At 40.0% G+C, this 26,184-nt stretch overlaps 1 protein-coding gene across 1 annotated transcript in view; it reads right to left on the reverse strand.

Annotated features, from left to right (window-relative positions):
• The window catches only part of RELN (reelin), a 314,463-nt gene that overhangs the window by 91,119 nt on the left and 197,160 nt on the right, over nucleotides 1–26,184 (reverse strand). The window contains 8 exon segments of the mRNA XM_068402522.1: nucleotides 1,228–1,414; nucleotides 2,052–2,189; nucleotides 9,144–9,256; nucleotides 11,884–12,076; nucleotides 17,838–18,074; nucleotides 22,333–22,494; nucleotides 23,082–23,315; nucleotides 24,261–24,327. Of these exon segments, the coding sequence (XP_068258623.1) occupies nucleotides 1,228–1,414; nucleotides 2,052–2,189; nucleotides 9,144–9,256; nucleotides 11,884–12,076; nucleotides 17,838–18,074; nucleotides 22,333–22,494; nucleotides 23,082–23,315; nucleotides 24,261–24,327 (1,331 nt within the window).

The following is a 26,184-nucleotide window of genomic DNA, read 5'->3' on the forward strand; positions in this document are numbered from 1 at the left end:
CTACCAGCATGGCCGCTAGACGCCTTGAAAAAGATCTAAACAGAAATTAAATAAACCACCTTCTGTTGATAGCACACAGACTGCTACTACTCAAGAAATGAATGATAACCTATCCCTCAGAGATCAATAGAAAGAAGCCAAGAATTTCTAAATGAGTTTTTCACTCCTCCTTAGCAGAAATCAGAAGAAAGATCATAGCAGGTTAATTCTAATTTAGCAAACTACTTTGAGAAACTTGGCATAAAGAACTGAATGAGAAGGAAAAACATCTAACAGAGAAGACAATTATATAAAAAAATCCAATTATCACAATTAGCTAGTTATACTGATTGGTCTATTATGAAATTTTCAGCGCAGAGCTGCATTTCCAGGGGAGCTGGATGTGAGACTATGTAGGAGTGCCGAAAATTATTTGATGGGTTAGATTTTTGTAATGAGCTAAACAACACACAATTACAGCATTGCATATTGGGTTATTCTTCTGGGTCTAATCTGGCTCTCATGACAGCAGTGGCAGTTTGATCAAACCTTTGAAAGAGAAGGACATAGCTGCATTTATACTCGTCCTTTCAATTAAGAACAAAACAAAACCCAGTACTAGACCCGAGGAGCAACAATAAAAAATAAATCTGTGATTATAACCCATAATCTTACATCTGGTCATAAAGATATCTTTTTATTTTAGTTATAAGTGCTATTAATTAGCAGAATTCCCTCTATCTCTGCTGCAAAGCATCCAAGTTATACAAAAGAGTATCCTCCTACAGGCTAACCAATTTCTAGAAGTCTGGAGGGGTTGGTTTTTTCACTAGTTTTGGTCCTGTGACCTCGAATTAGTCTCCCTGTCCCCTGGAAAGCCAACCTTTCTCCATTCCTCCTCCAGAACAGAACAAACAAATGGGAGCTAGGGATTGCTGAGAAAGAACTGAGTCTTAAAACAGAAAATGCACAATTAAAACAGTATGAATGTACACACTTCCCAGCACACTGGCAATTTACTTCCTTCCATTACAGCTGGTATTTCTTGGATACACGATGCACGTGTCCCTCCCTATCTCTTTTGATTGCTTTGCTCTTTACCTGCAGAGCACAGCTGCGCTGTTCAATGCCCTGCTCGTACCGCATGCTGCTTTCTGCCGCCTTCCTTTTCTTTGCCACATAATCACATCATGCTCCATTCAAACCCACATTATGTGCCTTTCTCAGTCTCCCATCCCTCTTTAGTACCTTGTTGAAGTAGAGCGAGGAGCCAGATGAGATGACCCCACAGCCTTCTTCGGGCTTGACGATCTCTCCCCCAATAATTTCCTGCCACTCTGTCTTCAAGCTGTCTGGGTTCTCAAAATCAGACATGACAGTGGAAGGAAGGGGATTTTCAGGCTGACATTCAGTACCCCGAAACCCCGAGTCACACCTGCAAGGAAGCATAAACGTAACAAGCTTTTAAAGGCTTTATTTGACACTGACAATTACTTAAGGTGGCTCACTGACCTTTTAAAATTAGGTGTGAAATAATAAATCATTCTGGGGTTGGAATTTTGGATCTTGGAAATGAGCTAGGATAATTGGATAATGGAAACAAGCTATATCTTATTTCTAAAAACATTCTGCAGTGTCTAGAAGGTTTGAAGCTGGCAGGCAGTAGTCGGTGCCCTTGGTATTGCACCCAGTCTGACAGTGGCCGCCGAGCGGTGCTGAGATGGTCCCTGGAGTCCTTCTGACACAGCGAAACAGCTCTGGCACTGAGCTGGTCCCTGGGGTCCTTGTGCAAAGGGCTGGAGGGGCCACCAGGACACTTGCAGCAGGACAGACCTGTGCCACTGAAAGCTCTTCCAGTGCCTGGATTTGCCAAGGGTATGGGTTCTTGGACAGGGAGACGTGGAGCAACCAGCTGTTAATGTTGCTTGAATGGTCTGACCCTCCCCCCAGTGCTTTTATTCTTTAACCTTTAATCTAAAATTAAAAACAACAGAAAAAAAAAGTATACAAACAACAGGATACCTGAAGTATCAGGAGACCGCTTTTAAGAGGAACTGGGAAATGCTTTATACCTGCAAACGCCGTGGTCACACCAGCCATGTCCACTGCACATGTTGGGACACTGCTGTCCGATGTAGATGTTGTCTAAGGCCCATTCATCTTGGGCTGTGTAGTAGCACTGACTCCAGCGGAAACGTGTGGCACTGGACCTTAAAACCCAAAACCAAAGCTTTAATTTGTGATTCTTTACAGAACTATAGGAAAAAAGATAAAATGCAACTGTAAAAAACAAAGTTGATATCACAGTCACAGCCCAGCCTGCAAAGATTGGCACAACTAAACATGGATTTTTGTAAATGAGCTTTCTAGATGATGCCACTTGCTGCACAGGGCTATATAATGGACTTTACAGTCATTAATGACATTTCTGAGGAAAGCTGCAGAGGTGTTACAGCGACGTTGTACATTATTTTAAGATAAACATACCTATGAATATTATCAGATTTTTATTGTGTGCCATTCTGTGAGGGTGACAGGATGCAAAACTAGAAAGGTGGATCCAGGGCGTGACTTTGATTTTTATATTTTTGGTCACAGTTAACAGGCTATAAGTTGTGTAAAAAGCTTTCTTCTGATATTTATTATAAAAAATTCTATGAAATTAAAGTTCTTGAGTGTAATTATTTCTCCCCTTTAAATACTGGCTATTTCCATTCAACAACAGTTGACCGGCTTTTATTGGATACAGAAATTTCTTTTTGTCAGAATGATTCTAAACTAGATTTTCCTCATGTATCTCTGGTGACATTACTCCCACAAGTTTTTGACAAACATCCTATTTCATAGTACCTATTTTTTTCCACATTGCAAATAGCTTGCTCTTGGCCAACAACTCAGACAAAATCCATAACATCCAAGGTTTGTGGTAGGGAATCATTGGATTAGATTAGTTGCCTACATATAACTAAGCTCTGGATATTTGTAATATTCTTCAAGCAGAAAACCTTGCTGTACTTTCTCCTTTCTAGCTAAATAGTTTCTCTTCAACAGCTTTATTTTTCTTTATTATAGTGGAGTCAGGTAACATTATCTATTAAAAAAGTACTTGATGTTGGCCCTCTAGGAGATCGTCTGATGCGATATCGACATTTTCCACACTGAGTGACTCCTGCTAGTCAAACCCAGCCTGACATCCACCACCCTCAAAAAACAAGATTGGAGAAGAAACTGAATCACGAAAAGAGTAATTTTTGTCACTGTTGAGCCTGTCCAAGCTGCCCTGTCAACCTGTGCACATCTGACAACTTACAGGCATTGGCTAGTGGCAGCTCCCAGCTGGTGGGTACAGGGACCCTCCAGTCCATGCTCGTGCCAGAATGAGATTAAGAAAAAAAATTGCACATGAAGTGAAACAAAGATGGGAAATCATTTGTTGTGCTGGAGCAAAAGAGGCTGTGCCTGCTGTGTGATGGATCTGGGAATAAAGTGGTATTGGGGGCAACATAAGCACTGAGGCTGGATTGTAGAGCTGTGGAGGGGATGGACAGGGAAAGCAAGGCTGACTGCAGAGAATTAAAAATCAGACGTTAAACTGGGACAGACCTGTGCCTGGCAAGTCCCAGCCAGGTGGGCTGAGGATGAGAAGCAGGAGGTTGCTGCAAGAAATAGAAGCTTCTTTCCTAGCTTGTTTCTGAGAAATATGGCTATTGTATTACAGCATGGGATATAATGCTGTTAATTTAACTTAAGAAAACAAACCCCTCCCGCCCACCCAAAAATATGTAGAATGACCTGTTAAAATTAATATTGTAAAGGTGCTTACATGTATGGAAGTGGAAAAACATATAGAGGTGGCCTGTGCAGCTAAAATGGACAGTACAGCAGAGCAGTTAACCATCCAGTTGCATAATACAAGCATACAAAGATTATTTTAGTATATGCTTGGAGAAATTTTTATAATAGCAATTTTAATGTCTTTAAAAAACAGGTGAAGCTGCTTAAGGGCTTGATTTTTAATTGAAATGACCCTTGTTGTCTGTTTTAAGTATCTGCTTGATATTGAAAATACTGTAAGCATTTTTACAGCATGCAGAGCTAATCTGCTGGCGCAGATCTGCCGATTAAATACTCCCTCAGGATATAATGTATTGATGGGTTACATTACAAGAGCTATGAATTATCCATTAAAAGTGCACAATGCCAGTAATCTGCACATGAAGAACTTCCTAAGCTTGCATAGGCACAATGGACAGTCAATATTCAGCACAATTATTTACTGTTTACTTTCTGAGTGCTCTGAAGCCAGCACATCATCTCGGTGGTGGTGTTCACGTTCGCTACAGAGCTTCAACGGCACCGCAGAGAACCCTGACAGACACTGTGTGCTTCAGAAAAACGGTAATGACTGGTGTTAGCTCTCATGTGCACTGAGGAAAATAACAATAGTGAAACCAAAGAAAGGTTTTATAGCAGGCCAAAAACCCCCCATTAACAATAAAGTTGTGTCCTGTTGTTTGTCCAGGCGACAGGAGAGCATTGCGGCTGGGCTCCTCTGGTTTTCATTAGTGAAGGTGTGTGGGTAGAGGTGGGGTGTGTGACTCTGCAGCCCCAGGGGGTTTACAGCAAACTGGGGGGCATTTACAGTGATATGGGGCAATTGGACATCCCATGGGAGTCCCTTGTGCCCAACAAGTGGTGGTGCCCCCTGAGCACCGTTCCTGGTGCTGCTTGCTGTGGCGTTGATGGCATTTCCCCAGCCCCTTACTGGCCACTGCCAAGTGCAGACATCCCTGCAGGGTGGCTGCGTGGATGCAGCACGGCTGATTTTGGGGCACCGGGCTCACACTCACCCTACACAAACAGTGGGGAGAGCCCACTCACAGGTGATAACAAGGCAGACTTCTGTGCCCAGGGGAGCACTGCACCTGAAACCCTGCTGAGAAGACCCCTGTGCAGCACTGCTGTGGGGCTGTTCTTTGGGCTGGCCCCACACTGCAAGGTGCAGAGCTGACACCAGGGCCGACAGCCCGTGCTGGGGCTCGTGTGGGTTTCACCTGAGCAAAATGTTTCCCTGGACAAGTTCATCGTCCCCCTCCAGCTGCAGGGAGCTGCCCAGTTGTAGGGAACGGCCGCCCTGCAAGGCACAGAGCACAGGGCCACACGCTGCTGAGGCGGCTCCATCTTCCTCCTTGAGTCTCAGACGTTGGCTGTGTGTCAAGCTAAGGGTGAGCTCAGCTCCGCTTTTTACTCAGAAGCTCCCCCAGATGAATGCAGCGATGGCAGGAGATCTGTTTCCCTCATTTAAGGGGAGGGGAGGAAGGGAGGAGTCGTGCTGCCGCCTGGAGATGAACACGCGGCTAAAGCAGAGGTGTGTGCATCAGCCGGACGGCTGGGGACCGACCCCGGGGAGCCGCAGCCTAGCAGGCAGGGTTATTTTTAGCTGCAAAAAAATCTCTCCCCTGGGGACAGCTTCTCCGCTGCAGGAATCCCGCAGCCCCCGAGCTGCAGCAAGGCCAGGGCTGCCCTCGCCTTCCCACCCGGCACGGAGGTCACGGGGGTCCGCGGCAAGCGGGGCCACCACCTCACGGCTCACGGGCTCACATTCCTCTCTGGGCGAGGGACAACGCGTGTTAGGCTTCATTGGCAGTTGCAAAAGCCATGCTGCTGAAAAGCCGGTCCTGCTCGCTGTTTGTGAAAGCTTTCCAAGGCTGCTCTGCGCCTCAAGGTAACAACAGCTTAAGAGGATTACGCTGTTAAAAATGGTAATCAACAATTTAAAAAAAGCGATGTTAATTAAGAAAAGAGAATAAGGAGCTGAGTGTCAGCTGCATTCTCAGTGATAAAATACCGGTTTTCTGGCCAGTCACCATTTGGACACCTATTCAAATGGGAAGTGCAGTATCAAGGAGCTATGAAAGCCTTTTATTACAACCAAAAGAAACCTCCCCAGTTCCTTGTATTTCTTCCCTTTTTTTTTTTTTTTTTTTTACGCTACTGGAAGGCAATCTGGCTTCCTGATGACATTGTATCTAAGTCTGGTTGATGTCAAATAAAAGTCACTGTTGTGTGACATTTTACATAAGCACAAGGAAATCATGGGGAGTCCCAGATGTATTGCGAGTGAAATGATCTTCTTTCTGTTATAAAATTTTTCAGATATGTGATTTAAAATAAGATCATTGTCTTTTCTCCTGATATTAAAAAACCTAACCATCTAATGCAAATTTGTAGCTGATAAAATTATATTTGCTACCTTCTGAGTTACCATAATTACATTTACCCAATTATCCTGAAACTCTCATTCAGTCATTAGGTGTTGATTTGTTTATGAAGTCAGTGACTGACAGATGCTTGTGTCTCATTAAGGCCTGTTCATATGTAAATGCCTCCCATAAAACTGAAATTAATTTTCATCAGTGTTAGAAATGTTCAGCTCAAGTACAATACAATTTCAGCAAGCAGGTGCATACACTGCATTTCTCCAACACAGCTCTCACTGTTGCAGATTTCCTAACACCCCGAATCTCGGCTAACACAGGGACCTTGTAAACTCATGCACACCAGATGCAGAACATCTACAGATATGCAGAAATACTCACATGCCCAAAAAGCTTTACAAGATAAATAGGTGCTGTTATGGACAATTTTCCGGCTGCACGAACACAGTAATGCAGCCTGACGCTACCTATGGACCCAGGGTGCAAACCCTCAGCAAAGAGCTGTGCCTGTAGGGCTGCAAGCTCCAGCAGTCCTAGCAGGGCTGCGCAGGGTTGTGAGGGCATGTCGAGGCTACTGAGGGCGAGGGCAAAGCTAACGAGACCTCAGGCTCTGGTCCTGAGTGCTTGTTTAGATGGTTTGTTTGCCTGAGCAGTGAGCACAGGGTGGGCTGCGTGCTTGGCAGCCCTTGTCTTGTAGGGCTGAGCCAGAAGGAAGGTCCCCACAGAGCCCCCTTCCCCTCGCCCCCATTTTGGGAAGGCAGAAGACCTGTCTCTTGCTCTCTGCACTGGTTTCCTGGCCATTACTAACTTTTCACCCGAGGGTGCTTTTTGCAGCAGAGTGTGGGTGGGGAAGGGAGAGGAGAGGGAGGGAGAGCACTCTGAAGAAGAGCCCTATGGAGCCTCCTATTGCCTATCAGACCCCCTGGGGCAGTGCCCTGTGTGTGGCCAGGATGGTGGAGGAGCTCTGCACATCACTTATTCACCAGTAACCCCTAGATTTGTAAAGGCAGAAACTTGCCCTCTGTTAGTAAGTGTGCTTTAAAAATGCAAAAAAAAATTCCCTTCCAATCTCAACCCGAAGGAGCGACTGAGCCCTCGGTCTGTTCCTTGCTCGTGGAAAGGAGGGTAATTGGATATCCGGAAAAATTTCTTCACCGAAAGCGTTGTCAAGCATTGGAACAGGCTGCCCAGGGAAGTGGTGGAGTCACCATCACTGGAGGTATTTAAAAGATGAGTAGATGTGGTGCTTAGGGACATGGTTTAGTGCTGGACTTGCCAGTGCTGGGTTAACGGTTGGACTCGATTATCTTAAAGGTCCTTTCCAACCAAAACGATTCTATGATCCTATGAAAGCAGCTGAGATGCATCTGGTGTGCTGGACTGGTTTTGGCGGGGAACATGCAGCCATCCTTCCTCTTCACCCCGATTACACCGTAGCACAACACAGTCATACTGAAAATGTGTTTTATGAAGAGCAAAGTAATATTCAGTAGTAATTTGTACCTTAATTACAAACAAAACTCTACTAACAGACAGGAATCCCTTCAGATACAAGATAGAGTATGAAATATTTATGATTTGTGTGTAGCATAAAGCAGGAACCTGGCTATTATTTCACCATAATTTCTCCCCACGGTCTCCTAAATTAAAATGGAATTATTTGCTTCTGTCACCTCATATGCTAGGGAAAATTATTAGATCCTAAAGAAAAAAAGGCCTGCAACACTGATATTAACATCAATTATACAGTGTATAATAATAACTTCGAGTATAGTATGTATCTTATAAATAAATTTAAACATAACAGCCTACTTTGGAGTATATCCTGCAGAATTGTAGACACTTTTTAAACTATGTAAGCCACAGATTTTACAGCTGGTGGCACATAACAGCAAGTAAGATTTAGTACATTATAATCTAACTACAAAGCCGTTATTCATAGACTTACTTGTGCCATTTGGTATTATCTGACCTCATATGCTTTAAGGATTCAATATTTGCCCCTGATATTTTGCCTGGAAAGATGAGGTGATTGTGAATATAGTCTGTACAGTAAAAATGGCCAGTATGTTGAAAGAAGGTATCATCGTGGGGTGGCTGATAGAAATAGGTTGTGTGGAAGTTGTGGAGAGTGCAGAAAAATGATGAAGGACAGGGAAATACAATGATAACTTCATCTGAGCAAGATCTTATTGCAATTGCTCTGATGCATTCAGGCCAAACATAAGCAAGATGTAACTCTAATTGGAATAATTTAATTCTCAGTTGAAGGAAGCCCTGAAGATTATTGAGATTTATGTCAACTTTTTATTTGTTTCTTATAATAAAGCTTTTAAAATAAATAATGGAAGAAATTATCCAGTTAAATAAATAAAAATATTAGGGTACGAAACCAAGTTTGACTACAATAAGATGAATAGGGCAGGGCTTTTGATAATTTTTGTTGCTGTTTTTTTGTAGAAGAGAATGTTATTTTTGAAGACATGTTATAAAAAGAAACAAGATGTAAAAAATTCCCAGAAATGAATCATTGGTTATTGTTTACACAAGGCTTTGGTCTGAAGATGTAAACAATAAGGAATGGGCAAAATAAAAATTAACAATCCAAATAAAGCTTTCCTCCAGCAGGCCACTGACAGAGAAGCACCACTATTTTTGAAAAGGACTGAACCTTATTAGAAGAGTCACAGTATATATTAAAAACAATCCTAAACAATAGTTTCTGGTGACTTCACCAACATTTCACTCTAATTATGTAAGGAAGGCATTTTATGTTAAATACCTGCAACTGGGTCAGCCCTGGTACTCTGGCACCCCACCCACTAGCTTGCTTATGATCTACAGAGAACTTGATCTTTGTCATAGCCATATAAAAGTAGATGAACTATCTGCACTCAACAAAAAAAAAGAAAAAACAGAAAAAAAAAAGAAGAAAGAAATGCTCACCAAGTCTTCTGTGGTAAAAGGACAGTGATTCTCCTCCACTGGGTAAATTCGCTGGAGTGGTAAATACTTGCTGATGTAAACTCCTGACAGCTCGGCATACTTGGAAGACATTCCTTGAAGTAAAATATTTCAAACCCAGATTTAATGTTGAGGCAGAATTGGGAACAGAAGCAAAGATTAAACATACATGGAACCAGGAGCTTGCCTGGGTCCAGGTGTTGCAGCAAAAGACCCAGAAGCAGAAAAATCCTGTCATGATCCAAAAAATTTCTCAGAAAACAGTAGTACAATTTAGGATAGGAGAAAGCCATATGATTCATTTAAAGAGGTACATTTAGCATTAGTGACTAGTAATTTTTTATTTTCCTCCATAAGGTTGTCAAGCTCATTGTTTTTACTATTCTCACCCCAGCATCTAGTGCTGGCTATGGAGTAAGTCTACAAGTCCACTATGGAATGAGTCTATGGAAGTGACCTCCAGACCATTATACCAGTCATTTCAGAGACCTACTTGCGAGTCCCTGCCTGAGGATGCTGTGTCCTTCCGCTCCCTCCCTCCGTCTCCAGTGGGGAGCAAGAGCAGCCATCTGCTGTCTACTGAAGTTGCCTCCAGAGGCCCTTACCATGCTCTGCAGCTGTATTACCTTTGACACCTTCAGCAGGTGGTGTAAATTGCCCCTTCCCTGCTTCTGTGATACTTCTTGTATTTAACTCAGATTCCTAGAGAGGTCTGTTCCCCAAATTTTCTTTTTTCTTTTCAGAAAATCTGATCATTATCACATCTTGTTTATACTAAACATAAAGGCAGTTCATTACCCTAGCCTCTTAGCCCAAGTTTTCTAGACTTGCCCTCCCCATGTTACTCCATTTTTCTGCTATATTCCATTTATTCATTTATATATTGCCAGAACAGCACCCAAAACTTTTATGCTGTGGTTTTGATGAGGTATTAATAAAGAGCTTGAATGTTATTACCAACTGTGTGTTCCTTTTCTAGCTACCCCTTCAGAGGGTCCATGATGCCACTACTCCGACAGCACAGCTCCTCCTGATCATCCCCATGTCTCTGAGAGACTTTCACTGTTCGCTGCTGTGCTTATCCTCATCTGAGGTGTCAGGCACAAGGGGGACCTTTGGGACAGACGCTTGCCTATGCACGTAGCCTACTTTGACTGCTATGAAGCTAATAATAAAGCAGTGATTCTCTACAGTAGTTAAAGCAATTAAGACTATTTATATAGTTAAAACATATAGTAATAGTTATATATTAAATATGAAGTAGGACAGAATATATTATTTTACAGAGAAATTTTTTGCTGAAATATCTTCGAGTATTAAATGAAGACCTGATAGCTTATTCTGTTTTTTTTTTTTCAGTAGGTTTTCTAAGGGCTTAGTTTCCTTCCCATCAATTTTCTTTGATTCATCTCCCTTAAAAGATCTTATAAAACAGGATCTGATCAGTGTGTGCGAAGCAAACAAAACTTTCAAACATTTTAATTAATTAGTGTTTCGTGTATTCGCCAGATTACATCCTTGAAATATACTACAAATAGCCTTCTCTATTACTCTTTTATCACAACAACAGGGGCAGTGAGAGAAAAATGATTTGGCTGCAAGTTCTTCTCTCTGAACTCAGCTCCACTGAGAGAGGAAAGGAGAATTAAAATCTGAAGGCAACTGATCTTCCCTTGGCAAGGACAAACCCCAAACACCCACCACTAGGAACTATTCTTGGACACCATGATGCCTGCTAGGTATAAAAGAATGAACGTTGTTTGAAATACAGTATTTATAGCTTTCCTCTGAATTCTGTTTAAGGTAAGAAATCATTAATTGGATTTGCAAAGTTTAAAAGTTCACTTATTGCCATTTCTCTACTCTGCCCACCAAAGTAAACGCGGCAAACTACAACATGGCAAACGGTGACAGGACAATGCTTTCATTGATCATAGAAGATGTGGGACTGGACATTCAAATCCCTCTGTGAAACTATAGAGCAAGCAGTGAAAAGGCACCAGGACAAATTCCCTGACACCCTCTGAATAGGAGGGTGCTGGAGGCAGCTGAAGGACCTTGGTTAGTTCACCCTGAGGCCAAGGAAAGGCCAGCTTGATGTCTAAGAGGGAAAACAAAAGCACAAATTATGGCCAAATGCGCTATGGCATTTGTACTGAGACAGTGCTGAGCCACATGAGGAAATAGCAGCCAACAGTGGTATTTGCACTTCTAGCAGAGACAGGGAAACAGCCAGTCATTACGGTCCTGGACTGTGTTTGAACCAGGGATGGGAGATGAAAGGCTCTACATTACAATCCCCTGAAGGAATGCGCTTTCCATTTACGAAATGGCTGCGCACAAGGGCAGAAAGAATTTCTATCCATTTAAATGCCAGGAAACAGTAGATGCATTTTGCTTTGAAAAACAAAGCAATAGCACAGGAAAGATCTTGGTTATTACTCTGTAGCTCTGTTTAACTGTGCCTCAGTTCTTTTCTCAGCCTTCGTCCATTCCTGTCACAATTTTGCATTTCAGGATCTCAGATACCTTTCTTCCAAATATCATGAAGAACAGTTTAAATACCTCTATTAGTCATTTTGACTTATTTCAACTGAGAATTTCTTTATAGAAAGGGGAATGAGGAAAACATCCTCCTTTGTTCAATGCCACAAGTATATTTCAGATGATCTTTGCATAAGCAGAGTTTATGGAAGACAAACGTCCTCACTGCCAGCCTCACCTCCTGAACAAGATGCCACGTGAGGCCATGGTTGGTGGAGTAGTCCAGTTTCACTTGGTTGTCCATATGAGGAGTAAATGTCTGACCGCAGCCCATCACCAAGTTGAACTGTATCATATAGGAAGCTCCAATCTGCATAGACTGGGTCTCCACATAGCGCATGCTAGAAGCTAACTTTGAATCTCCTGTAAAACTGAGAAATGTAAGGAAAGAATCAGGATCCATCCCCAAAATAATTCAGAAGGGAACATTATGAATGGTTCTGGATTAAGGACAGCAATGCTTCTTTCTTTGTTCTGCAGATTGGCACATGGGATGAGAACAGGCACAGAAGCATCTTTCCATTGGTACTTCTACAAATTACCAGGAAGGCCTTGAAGTATCCCAGAGTGTGAAACACTGAATTATTCTGTTAGTTTTTACTGTATGCTCTTTGTATTAAGGATCAAGTTAGGATCAAGCAAAGGATAACACACAGAAAAAACAACAAAAAAAATTCTGTCCCCAGGAGTGTCCATTGCCTAAGGTCATGTCACAGTAACAGCTGTAATTTCATTCAAACACTGGACAGTAAAGATACACTGCATTTAATTTAAAATATTCTTCTTACATAGACTTTTCATTCCATTGATTTTTCAAGTGATTTTAGATGCAATACATTCACTGACTTTTCACTGTGTTTCAGAATTAATATTGCCTATCCTCAGTTTCTTTTCTGCAGGATGTATTGATATAAAAGTTACATTATCCAGTGGATTGGAGAAGATAATTTTGTCAGTATTAATGTTTGGAACACACCAGGCCTCATATATGATACAAGGTACTCAGTTATCACATACATGGTAACACAACATATAGTTTGAAATTACAAAGTCATTTCCATTTAAATGCAGGTTTTTCTTCTATGCACTATTCAAAAGGAAAAAAAAAACCAAATGCAAGAGAAGTTTAAGGAGGAAGTGATAACAACTTAATCTTTGAATCCCGTACACTAGTCTTCAAAACAGAATGTTTTTAAGAAAGTTCACGTAGAATGAAAATCACCTCCCTTTCCTTAGTTTGAGATGTTTAGTTAGTGTCTTCAGAAGTACCGCAGTCCTTTCAGCTTCAACATTTTCTAAGAGTACTCTTAAATGTGAACAATTTAGGATAAGGATTGCATCTTTTTAAAGAAAATCACTGCAAATTATCATGCAAAAAATAAAAAACTGCATTCAGTACAGTGGTGATGAAGAGAATAATCTAGTTCAAGGTTGCCCTTATGGTCAAGTAAGTTACCGTTTATCATCTTAAAGAAGAAATCCTAATCTTTCAATACTGTACAATCAAACATATTAACTTCTACCCCTGTAAAATTCAAGGTCACAACAAAGTCAGTGTAAAGACTAGGAATAGAAGTCAGTGTTACTTAGCACTCTTTTAACTTAATTCACTGACACACACTGTTTTCTATAGTGTCTTTTCCAGAGAAAGCATTTAAGCCCTAAATGTCAGCATCCCACGTTAAAGCTTTAGAAGAAATTACTGAAAGCTGACATTAGTTTTATCATTATCAAATTGCTGTTACTTGGCAGAAGTTAAGATCCAGGCTCCTCTTTACTCTCTGACCTTGCTCTCTGTGACTTCATTTCCTAAAGGATCATCCAACTCATGGTACCATATGAAACTACCCAGTCTACATCGATCAGCACCACAAACCAACTGTGGATGGACATTCCCTTCACTGCTGGGGCACTGTCACAGACAACTGGACCAGAAGGCAGCAAGTTGCCTTGGAAAACTGTATCTCAACAGTTTGCTCTTTCAGTCAGTGTTGTTAGTGTTTTTCTTCTCGATGGGAAAGATAATTTTAAGTTGAGAGGGATAAATGTGCATCTGTCAGCAGTCCAGCTGGCAAACTATGGTTTGTGGCTTCATTGTTAGAACTGAATGCATCTCAGAAGAATTTGTTTGGATAATGCCCAAATTTATTTTTCTTCTAAACTTTATCTTGTACTTATCAAAATGACAAAAACCTGCAAAGTTAAAAGGTAAAGCTGACTTGGTCTGACATAGTTTTAATTTCTACAGTGCAGCTTCAAATTTCATGGCTAATGTGGGAAATCAAAACTTTACCAAAGGCTCCCTGGGAAATCTGTTCCAATACAACCAGGATCTTCATGTATCAGTCAGCCATGTGCAGTGTTATCAGCTAAAAGTTATATGTAGTAATGATTTGGAAAATGATTTGGCATTGAACACATAAATCTGGGCACAACACATCACAGTTACCTAAAGCTCATCTGAACAGAATAAAGGAGTTGAAACTAAACAGTTTGATGAAGCATCTGCCCAGAAGCTGTCTTCCCCAAAGTGATGGAAGTGAAGGACTGATGCTCAGTGTAGGTGCAAAGAATTAAATGTTTCATCTTGTCTCCACAAAAATTTCCTCTTTTCAGTATTACTGGTGTAAAATTAGAAAACTAATCTTAAACTCCGATCTTTTTACTGGTGGCATTCAGGTCATGATTAAAACACTTTAAGTTTAGTATTCATTTTCATGTAATAACTTAGCCACAGGATGTTGTACACAGTACATTAAGTAAGCATTTTTTAAAATCAAAACAGCTCTTTAAAATGGATATTAAAGAAATGTGAAAAAGGAAGCTACTGAGGAGATGAAGACAATCTGTGATGCTCCGTAAGAAGCTCTTTTAAGGGGAAGAAATCACATTATGGGTTCACAAAGTCCTTTATCATCCACAAATTGCCTCCAGCTGAACAGGATGGCATGAAAGATGGGGGCTCCACCTTTCTTGCTACTTCTTCGCTTTCCAGCTCTCCCATGCATGTGGTTAGGGGGATGCTCTTCTGCTGGAATACCAAATGTTTTCTTTGTTTGTTCAGGGAGTCACGCAGCTGAAATACGTTTCCGTATTTTGTAAAAGACAGACTAATGTCCCTGGCATAACAATAATTAACTAAAGAATCTTCAGAAATGAGAATTCAAAGGCTATGTTTTTGTATAAATATGTAACTGTGAGTTGTTTTCTAGCACATATGTAATTAGACCTGCAGAGGCACAGGAACACAATACCCATAGGTGCCCTCATAACAATTGCTCTCCTTCCAAGCACTGCCAACTAATTGGTACTTCTGGGAATGATATCACAGCCAATGTCAGCCAGTCTGCCCTGCTCCAAACTGCTCTGGATTCCCCAGAGTTACCACGTTTTCAAGGCCACTACTTTCAGGAATACCGAAAAGCCACACAGATGCAGCTGATTTTATAAAGCTGCATTGATCGAGAACATTGACGCGATGGCCAAACCCTCCAGCCCCAGCTCTGCTTCCATCACAGGCAGGAGATGTTTATGTCTTTTTACGTCACATCACACCTACTATGTTAAATAATTCCTAAATGTATTAATATATTTTAATTAAGTCAATCACGTGAAAGAAACTTTCTGCATGTTACAGAGTAATAATCTTAAAAAACCCCCCATTTTATAAACACAGGTAAACTATCAAGCTAATGTAGGGCAACTGTATTATATTGCTCCATAAGGATAGTTCATTACGAGCCAGATTTACAGTCTTCCCCCAGGCTGCTCCAGGGACAGTGGGACACTGTATTGTCTGTTACATTGAGTTAAATCATAAAGTCATAATCTGACTGAAGACAGTTTATTTATATAACGCTATTTTATTTGTATCCAGATGAATATTTAAAAAAAAAAAAAAGTTTCAGTATCCTTATCAATACTTAAATGCATTTCAGTGAGTGGCTGTAAGTATTCTGCAACACTCCAGAAGCATTTGGGTCAAAATCTTTCCTGTGTATGAGCATTTTGGAGAGGTGATGAACTAACATACATCATCAAACACTTAATTTAAAAAGTGTTCAGGAGTCTTTTCAGTATGCTAAATACACTTGCTGTAATAAAGTCTAAGAACCAATCTGAAACCAAATGTTGACGATTAGAATCAAATCAAGTGACTGTTCCAGATATAGACAGTTATAAACCACTCAAAACTCACCTTTGCTCAAAAGACATGTGTATTAACAAACCTCTCTTTTCTAAATGTAGTTGGATAGTGGAAAGAACAACCTCCCTACTCAATAAAAATAAAAATCCCCCTCATCAGTTTTCCCCAATTTTAAGGATAAATATTTCAGATTCTGAGGCAGAAACGGAGACCTAATAGACAATTAAAGACAATTCAGTGAAAATGGGCCTTGGGATAACACCCTGTAAAATGATTTATAGCATATTTACCATAGTTCTACTAATGAAAAAGCAGTTGTCAGACTTTTCTCAAGAGGATGGTGCCAGTGCTACTGCAAACTCTGCACATAGCAAGTCATGAGTTAGAAAATGAGAACCAAATGGACTCACAGCTGGGAAAAACCAACAATAATTAATTTAACTAGCAGCCATTTGTACGGACTTTGTGTAAGTTTAAAAATTTCCCTTGAGAGAAGCAAGGTCAGTGAAGGATAGAGTTCATGTCTTACAGTGATAATGAAAAATACTTATACATAAATAGCAAGGAAATATTTCAAAAGTTTCGATTCTTTATTTGATGCATGGAAAGTTCAACATTTCCACTATGACTGAGCACTACAAATCCTAGCCAATATATGGGATGGAGAATTTAGCTTAACATTTATTATTTTGATTCTGATTTAGAGTCACAGGAGGAAAACAGAGGAACCTCTGCTATTTTAAACAACCTACCCTCCTCCCTGAGATAGACTGGTCTTACAAGAACAGAGGGAAAACAATGTCATTAAAGAGCTTTCATTCCAACTCTTTGATGAAGGAGATGCAAACAGTTTGAGCCCTAACATGTTGTTTCATTTTAATGAGCAGCGAGCACCTTCCTTGTCCTTATTAAAGTGGTTAATGGTGCTTCTACTGCCTCATTATCACAGGTAGAACACATTCAATGTTGTTCCTACTGCTAAGCCTACTCCTTTTAGTTTGACAGATGATCAGAAAGTCAAATCAGATCGCTCAGAGATACTTGTTAATAAAATTCCAACAGTGTTTCTCCGAGTGCCCATGGGGACGCTAAAATTATTTATATTTTCTTGAGGTTTTCTATAATTACTGTGATTGTACTTTCCCAAAATAAATATATCTATGCCAATTAAAGCCACATTGGGTTTGTATGTTGATCAGACTAGCATGAAACTGTTATTTAGTTTTAATCAAAACGTAGAGATTAAATGAGCTTCCTTTGTATTAATTCTAAATGTTATGCTTATGTACTCCAGAATTTAATTTTTCTGAAGCAGGTTAACATTTTACTAAAAAAAGCTTATTTTTACACAATCCTAACAATTTTCTTTTTCTTTGCTTTTCACTTCTTTTTCTTTTCTTACCTTTTTTTGCTTTGGGGCAGGTCATGGTTTCTTGCTTGCATTTTAGACATAATTGCAATATGTCATAATGCCAATAACAGTGTAAATGACTAAATGGATGTAATACCAGACAAAATAACTACAAAAGGCTAACATCATTCTACCAACGTTCTGCTGCCTTTCCTTTTTGGACCGTAATCTAATGGCTATGTAAACAGATCTGAATACCACTTACAAAATATTCCGAGTCTGTACTTAACAGGTTATTTCATAACCTGTATACCCATATTAACCTGACTGGATTTTAAGTGAAGATTATGAAAATTTTCTAAATTGTTTCTATTAGGATATTATATAAATATTTTGTGGGGAAAGAATGCTACATTCAAGGTTCCCATCAAACATAAATCTCTGTGCAATGGGTTGTAAAAACTTACTGCTAATTGCAATTAGATTAGTGTATTTTTGTCCATAATGTGAGGATGAGACACAATTACTCTGAATAGCTGCCAGAAAGACTCATTTGCAGAAATCACTTGTTTCTTAGCAGGATGAATAGACAAAGAGAACAAAAGTAGAACAGAAATAAATACACGTTTCTCACCAAAGAGTCCAGTCATGTCCACAGTAGGGCTGAACATTTCCCAGGTAGAATCCCAGAGACTGTGTGACTTCAACTAGGTTGGTGAAGTCCAGACTGATGCTATTGAAAAGCACAGAGGTCATGATGATTTCATCAATCGCCCAAACATCTTCGCCTTGAGAAGAGTGATATGGTTGCCACCATCTGAACTGAATGCCAATCTGTCTTGCATCTTCAGGCAACTCCACTGAAATTATTCTGTAAAACAAAATAAAATTATTATTTAAAGTTTATCTTTTTGTAATAATTCCATGAGGATGTATTTTACGGTTATTTTTTCCTACTGCCCCTAAAAATCATGGATTAAATTCAGCCTACAAATCTTAGCATCTACTAGTATAGCTTCTACCAGTGACAGGGTCAGGGGAATCATTAGTTCTCTTGTAGTCAATGTATTTATTGAAAGACAGCCATGTGCAAAAGCCACTAATTTTGTAAATTTTGCTGCTACTGTGGAGCTCTGTAAATTTTACACTTGCTCTTGCTTGCCAGAAGAAACCTGAATGCCCTCCATCTGAAACCCAGCTGTAGGCCAGGGGCTTAGACTGCTAAAGGAATGATCAGCTGACAAGGATTTACAAATTCCAGCTCCACTTTCTCAGACTCAGTGGATTTTATCCTGATCTGAAGAGATGCATCTTCTTAACATCTGGGCTGGTTTCTGCACAGCACTGACATCATGTCTGTGTTACTCTTGTCCTAGAAGACCCCACCCCTCTAAATTGCTATGTTCAAAGGGGAAAGGGTTCATCTTGTCCACCAGTGTGATTATGTGTGTCTTATGGCGCACACTTTTCTTCTGTAGTTGCATAGAGATGCAACTGGAGATGAGTCCCAGGTGCTTCTCCTGGTATGCAAGGTCACCTGATTTGTCATGGCAGCTATGTCAACAAACCTATAATTGACAAACTGCAAAGAAAATTAAGAGTAATATCTAATTTCCAGGAGCAATTATTGTATACAGCAGCAGGGAGCATGCATTAATTGCCACAGCAATGACACCTTCTTGAAAGCTCCATAAATCACCAGGACCATGGTGCCCCACGCAACGCATGTGAGCTGTGAAACAGACTGGCAACAGGGATGTTTGACTCCATCGGTGTACAGTTATTTGCTGGCAAGAGAGTTTTCAGCAAGCTTATCATGTAGCTGATATTTTTCTTTCTCTCTTAGAGGAAATGTGGATAAAATGACAAATTAGGTAAACTGGGAACATCATTTTATACTTTAGCACCAAGTTTTTTCCAGGTTTAAGACTTTCTAAACTGCCTGTTGTAATGTTTTGTTCTGTGTGTATGAAACAGTCTTGTGCCTGCAGCACTTAGTGCAAAATGACACTCTTAAAAATGACTTGCCAAGCTGTCCCTGTAACGAGTAAATTTATAATACCGTTGTTTAATGTCACATTGATTTTTAAGAAGAATACGTTAATCCATTAGCAAGGAAAAATCAAATGGCTTGGCTAAACAAGTGGGAAGCACTCAAAAAGTCCTGGCTGGCATTTCTAGGAGCCGCTTTCTGCTGGTCATAGGCTGAAGAGAGCAGCATCGAGGGACAGACAGAGGTACAGCTGCCATGTCCCTGTGGCAAAGGACCAGCAGTGCACACACTTTATGTATGGCAGATACATTTCTTTTGCTGCTCAAACAAACACACTTGAACGACTTCATACCCTTCTAAGAGAAAGACCAAGCCCCATTACTCTCTGGCATGTGAATAAACTACAAGGACTTTCTTTCTACCAAGGGTTCCCTAATAAACAGCAACTTTATGACTTTTTGGGTCGTTTTTTAAAGGCACACGACACTAAATCGCTGCTGGTGCTAAAAGGCACTGATAGTTTTCCATGGTTCAGTAAGGCTAAACCAAGGACAGCTGATACCCCGTCTAGGAGGTGCACTGCATCCAGCATACACCATGAAGCACTTGGCACTTGTGTAAGCTAACGCTCTGTTGTAATCCTGGGCATATGTCTCTGCTGGTGGCTGTCTCTGATGGCTGCATCTTCCCTTTTGCTTGTAATTCTCATAAGCTCACCCACATGGACACTAATTCTTACTGACAGTAATTTACAGAAAATCCTAAATCATGACATACACCACTGATACACTTATCGGATGTTAAAATATTTAAAACGTTAAAATAAATTTCTCATCCCAGGGGATTAAGCAAACACAATTTAAAAACATTGGTGTAAACCACCATATATGGCACATAGGTTAGTATGCAGAACCTGACTGCCTCTGCAGTTATAACAGCTTCTCCTGTCTGGCTTTGATTTGCTGGAGATAGATGGAGAGGGTGGGAGATTCTTGCTAATGACTTTTCTGCTGCAGAAAAGAAAAGTGTTCCTGCTAACATTACAAGCTACCATTAGATTTCTTAAAAACCAGCTGGGAGACCTTTGCTCTATCTCATTCTTTCCAGCTATGCGCATACCTAATATTGAAAAGCCACCGCTGTTCTGCTCAGAAGAAAAATGCAGCTGTCAAATGTTAGCAGATTAAATGCACCTTTTCAGCAGAACATTAAATGTGTAATTATTTTTTTATGACTGAAGATTAATTAAATTTCTGGATACAGATTGATTGCCAAATTTTGCAGCAGTCCATCTATGTTACCAAAAATGCTGATATTTTCAGACAACATAATATGAAAAGGTGAAGCTTTCTTCATGTTCTTCATCATAATTATTGCCAGCATTATCTTCAGATTTGTATGTCTATCATTTTTCTGTCTACCCAGAGTGGTGTATACATATTCTATGGCAAAACCTTTCTAACCTGTGTATGTTGTGCTTAGCTCTTTGCCCTGTCAGAACAACAGAAATGTTTCATACTTAAACTCAAAAAGAAAAAAAGGTCTCTGACATTAATATAATTTACTACATTTATATCTTAAACTTCATTAAAATCAGTCACCGGAATGTGTATTTTCTTTTTTTGTTATAAAACTTTCATAGTGCTATATATTAAAAACCTTTAGGGAAATATAATTCCTACAGCTGTAATCTTGAATCTAAGAATTAGAAGCAGGGCCATATAAAATATATATGTGACTATAATAAAGGACAGGAAAGGAAATTTTGAAGAGGGCTTATGAGCACTCCAGGCTCCTTCCTTTGGAAACATCTAAAACTTCAGAAATTAAAGCCCACATGCAGTATACTTCTACCAAATACAGCTGTTCCTCTCAGATTTTTGAGTATTTCTTATAGCTCCCAGGAAATATATTTAATGTTACAAGCTTTTTTCCATTAGAATATTTGTAAACACCTTTTGTATATTGTAATTTTGTATTGAGTTATTAACAAGATGAGGAAATCTATTTTTTTTTAAATGAGCTGATCTGAGCTCAATATATATAAATAATGAAAGTTATACGTAGCTAAAGTGACTTGCAGACGGATCTATAGTCCCACCCCAGGGGCTGACTCAGGCATTACTCTGGAACTGGATGGAGGGGTAGAGAAAAAGACACAGGGCAAAGCCACCCTTGGGCAGGAGTGGACCAGCTGGGACGGGACCTGCGATGCCACTGTCAGCTCTGTCTCTCGTGTGCCCTCTCGCAGAGCATCTCCTTTCATCGGGATTTATTGGTTCTGCTGCAGCACACCATGAAGGTGGATGCTTCCAGGTTTGAATGGGTTTGCACAGAGCGAGCCCGGATTGTTCTGGGCTTGCGGTTCAGGTGTGCTCATGGAGACTCATGATTTTGCATGTGCTTTATTAAAATTGGTGGATGGTCTCACAAATGTAACAGTAAGTAATACCTTCTTCTCTAAATTCATCAGATACTTTCTTCTCCAATATGACACCAAACACAAGTGCTACTAGAAGAGATGAGCTCTTTGTTCAGCTTCTTTGTGATTTGTGCAATTCCCACACACGGTCAGTGGCAGGACCTCCCAGGGCACAGAATCCAACCCACAGGCACAAAGTCATGGAATCCCCTTCATAACGGGAGCAGGTGCCATTTCTCTGCTGACCCGGAGACACCATCACGGTCAGATTTTTTCTCAGCTGTCCTGCACTTCCTGCAAACTCCTAATCCCAGAGGGTGGTGTAGTGAAGGTATCTATGACTTCCAAGATACAAATAATTTATGTTAATTTATCTTTACAAGTGGCTGCTTCCATGGGAAGAGACATGCCCCTATTTCCCACAAGTATGTTCCTTCCCACTCATCCGGCACTGCCTTGACTTGTTCTGTCACATCACCTGAGACTCAGATGCCGTGTGTTCAGTTTTACAGTAGCAGGCAAAAATGGGAAGTGCCCAGAACAGCTGCAAAATTTTAAGGAAAAGCAGTAACTTTCAGTGTGCAGTAAAAGATCTTCACTCCACTTACTCCCACACCATGTGGGCAGATGTACTTACTCTCTGCGTTGCAGTGACTACTACTACCAGCGTTAACTGCATGTAGATTACACTCCTCATAATATTTATCCATGTACCTTGGCTCATGGTAGTTGAGGTAAGAATAGTGTTCCAGTAGTTTCCAGGTAATCCCGTTGTTGTAGGAGTAGTGCAGAAGCACGCCTTCCCCGGGCTGGTCGGGTGCTTTGCAGGTACTCAGCACTGACTTGCTGCCTAGGCGTAGCGTGAACTGCAGGAACCTGGGTCAGAATTACACAAATATTTATAGGGTACCATATGCATAGTGTTGTGGGGTTTTTTTTTGCCTAACCAGGTTGTTTTCAGATCTTCTCAATCTAGATAAATTTTGATAAATATCAGTTACGGGGTTTTGTATGTGCTATTTGATTTTACCGTCAAGTAATGCGATGTGGCACATATAGTTAAAAAATGCCAATCATTACCGCATTTAATTATTTATTAGGCACTGAAACGGAGGGAGAGATAGTGAATGGATCTAATCAGCTGCCACAAGCTGTCAAATAAACACAATCTTATAAATAATTAATTAGCACTTTGACACTCAGGTTTGATATTAACATTTCATATTTTCCATCTGAGCTGTACAATAACTTCCCTCCCGTCTGTTTTGGGCTCTGCTGTTTACAAAGCAGGAGCAAAAAAGGCAAGGCTATGAAATCACCATTGAAATATGGAACTAGGAGTTTTTAAAGAAAACTTTTCCTCCTGCTAAAACAATCATCAGCTTAGTAATGCACAAGGCTGTAGCTGGAAGAGGAGGGGTTCCCAATTTCTTTGCCTCACATCACTGCTCTCTCCCTCTCACCTGGACTGGGAACTGTCAAGGAAAGAGGTGATAAGCTGGCGCCTCCCATCCTTGTTGAAGACCAGAGCCTTGCCGCTGGCCAGGACCCCGCAGCCAAAGCTGACCTCAGCCCCCCGGATGGAGTAAAAATTGTGGTAGGAGGAGAGGCGGGAGCTGGCAAAGCTCTCCGAGATGAACACGGGGAAGGTCTGCGATGCCATCTCACATGCCGGCCCTGAAAAGCCGGGGTCACACCTGAAGTTGAGGAAGATTAACAGCATAATTAATGACCCATCTTTTCCTGTGGTTGGTTGGCAAACCAACACAGTGGCTGCAGTTTTTCGTGAACTGAAGATGCCTGCAAAGTCCCTCACAAATCTAAGGACCAAGAACCTCTTTAAACTTTATTTAGGTATTGCATAGCCAATGACTTCCTTTTAGCTAGTACTTACTTTTCCAATTTAAAAAAATCATAGTTTTTAATGCCCTACCAATCTACACATAACACACAATAGAGAAATATTTCTGTTCATTTTTGGAACAAAACCACTGCTGACATAATTTACAATTGTTCATATGTAAAATGATTAATTTGTTTTTATCTGTAGCATGTCAGATATGATCACAACAAACTGAGTAACAGAGCAGAACTCCTCATGGGTCACGCTCTTGCTAATACCTAAAAATACTTACACCAATATTTTGAATGTGCTTGCTGATTTTGAGTAAGCACCTTTACTTTTTACGCTGGAACACTTCTAACAAGTTAGACTTTAAGAAAAAGTGGAGTGCTGACCTTCTGTCCTTGAGGTCTGTTACGCTATGGGATATTAGGACTATGAAAATTGTGATTCTTTCCCAAAATTTAATATAAAAGCAATACTGTCCCATATCACCTCTAAAACCAGTATAAAGCATGCATCACTGACATTTCAGTGTGCTCTATAGCACATTTTAAGATGAACTGGAAGCTAGACTTTCTCCTAAAAGAAAATTATAGAAAAAAAAATAAATATGTGCTGTTTAGAAAGATTGATCTTTAGCTCTCCAGCGAGCTTTATGCATTCTGGGGGGCTATGCCAGTTTCATATTTAGTAATCTCAAAAAGCAAGGGCTGAAATGAAAATCACCTCAACTTTCAGATCATCAAGTGAACTATGTGACAGAAATTGAATACAAGTACTGAATTATAACTCTTACTTGCAGCCATTACTTGTACACTGTCCTCGCCCTGAGCAGAATTTGAGGCAAGATGGACCAATATAAACTGCAGAGAAAAGAAATCAGTTAAATGAAGGGTTATGTTATGTGTTAAACAGAATATAACAAATACAAGAAAGTATACAGACCTGATCATACAGTTATTGTATTTATCTTAATCCCACTAACTGAAAGAGGTCTACAAAACGATAAAATGCATTTGATAGTATCCTTCTGTAGAACTGAGTAATGGAATTTTGCTCTGTGTCAAGGGTAACCAGGGATAATTTATTATTTAATGGGTAATGTCTATCTCTGGCTTGAGACACTAGTGATGTTTTAATTAATGTACCTGATTTTTCTAAGACTGTGAACGAGATCAGATGATTTACTATGCATTGACCATTTTCTTGCCTTCCCTTTTCTTCATCTTACTTCAGAGATGTAATCTAATGTATATATTAGTACATTCTAACAGCAGTCTTGTAGATTTTTAAAATGTATCGCTGCTTCTCTCACTGAAATCCACATACTTAACTTCACTGGACTTATTGGAATTAGAATCTGCCCTGATGAGTCTTAAGTAACTATTAAATATGCACTCAAAAATACTCCAGACTTGTTTTATTCTTTTATTTCATCTTCCTCCAATGACTCCTAATCAGCAGTGTTGCTGTTTTGTGAAAAATATGAAGGATGGAAGATGAGCAAATCTCAGTATAACCTACATCTCATTGCAGTACTAGAAAGAAAAGCATTAATCTGGGTATAGACCAAATGCATTAATCTGGGTGTAGCCCAAAGTGATAACCTGTGGACAGTGTTCTTTCAATACAATATGATAAACAGGCCTTAACCATGAATAGTGTCATCTTTTCTGTTGAAGAATTCCTATTACTTGGAGTTATCCACTTGCACTGTGACTTTTAGAATGTTGTCCAAGTAGCCACCAATTTGAAATAATCTATAACAAGCAGTACTTATTCCCTCTCTTAGTCTTGTAATGTTGCCCATCATAGCAGTGTGTCAGTACTCCCCAGCAGACGCACTCTAAATCCCTGTTAGCTACTCCCTGTAACTAACTCCCCAGCAGGCTTCATGTGATTTCTAGGTTTTCTCACTTTTCAGGGTGCAAAAATACTGTTCTGTTTGATGTATTTGTCTCTTTTGAGGTCTTTTTGAGGGGCGGTAAAAGCAGAAGGGTTAAACGATATCATTCAAAATGAAAAAACTTTACGAAAATTGGTGGTTTGCCAGTACTTCTAAAAGATGGCCAGCTTCCAGACTTCATTTAAAACTTAATTCACATAAGAAACAGTTGTGAAGCTAAAAGTCAGAGAGCTGAATGCTTGAAAGTCTTCCTCTCTTCAAAAATTAGTTGGACAATTTATTCAATTATGGTTGGACTCGATGATCTTAAAGGTCTTTTCCAACATAAATGATCCTATAATTCTATAATTTGAGTGGCGTGCCAATATTTATGAGTCTTTCCCCACAATATTGAAGTGCAAAGCTTCAGTTCCACTAGTATCTAACAAAGGAGGCATGCAAAACCTCACAAACACATTAATCTTTAAGAGTTGATTCCCATGTCATGGTTCTACACCCCAAACAAATTTCAGAGCAGGCAGTTTTTAGGCAGATGGTTGGTAAAATGGTTTTTGAGATGCTACAGAGTGGAGCATGCAGCATCGTTTGATGGAATTGTATTTAGTTGTACAAGCAAAGGTAGTGCAGATATATGGATTGTCCATTAATTTTCAAAATCTTATTGTTTTGTTCTGTTGTAAAGAATTTGGATCCTTGCATTGATTTTATCTTGCTCTTATTTCTGTGAACTTCTGTGAACCTCTCCAACACTTACAGTGTTGAGTTTTGTTAGGTAGCAAATCATCTTTGCAGATGCTCACAGACATCTTCTTAT

The sequence above is a fragment of the Nyctibius grandis genome, chromosome 5, assembly GCF_013368605.1.
Source record: "Nyctibius grandis isolate bNycGra1 chromosome 5, bNycGra1.pri, whole genome shotgun sequence".
Lineage (NCBI taxonomy): Eukaryota > Metazoa > Chordata > Aves > Nyctibiiformes > Nyctibiidae > Nyctibius > Nyctibius grandis.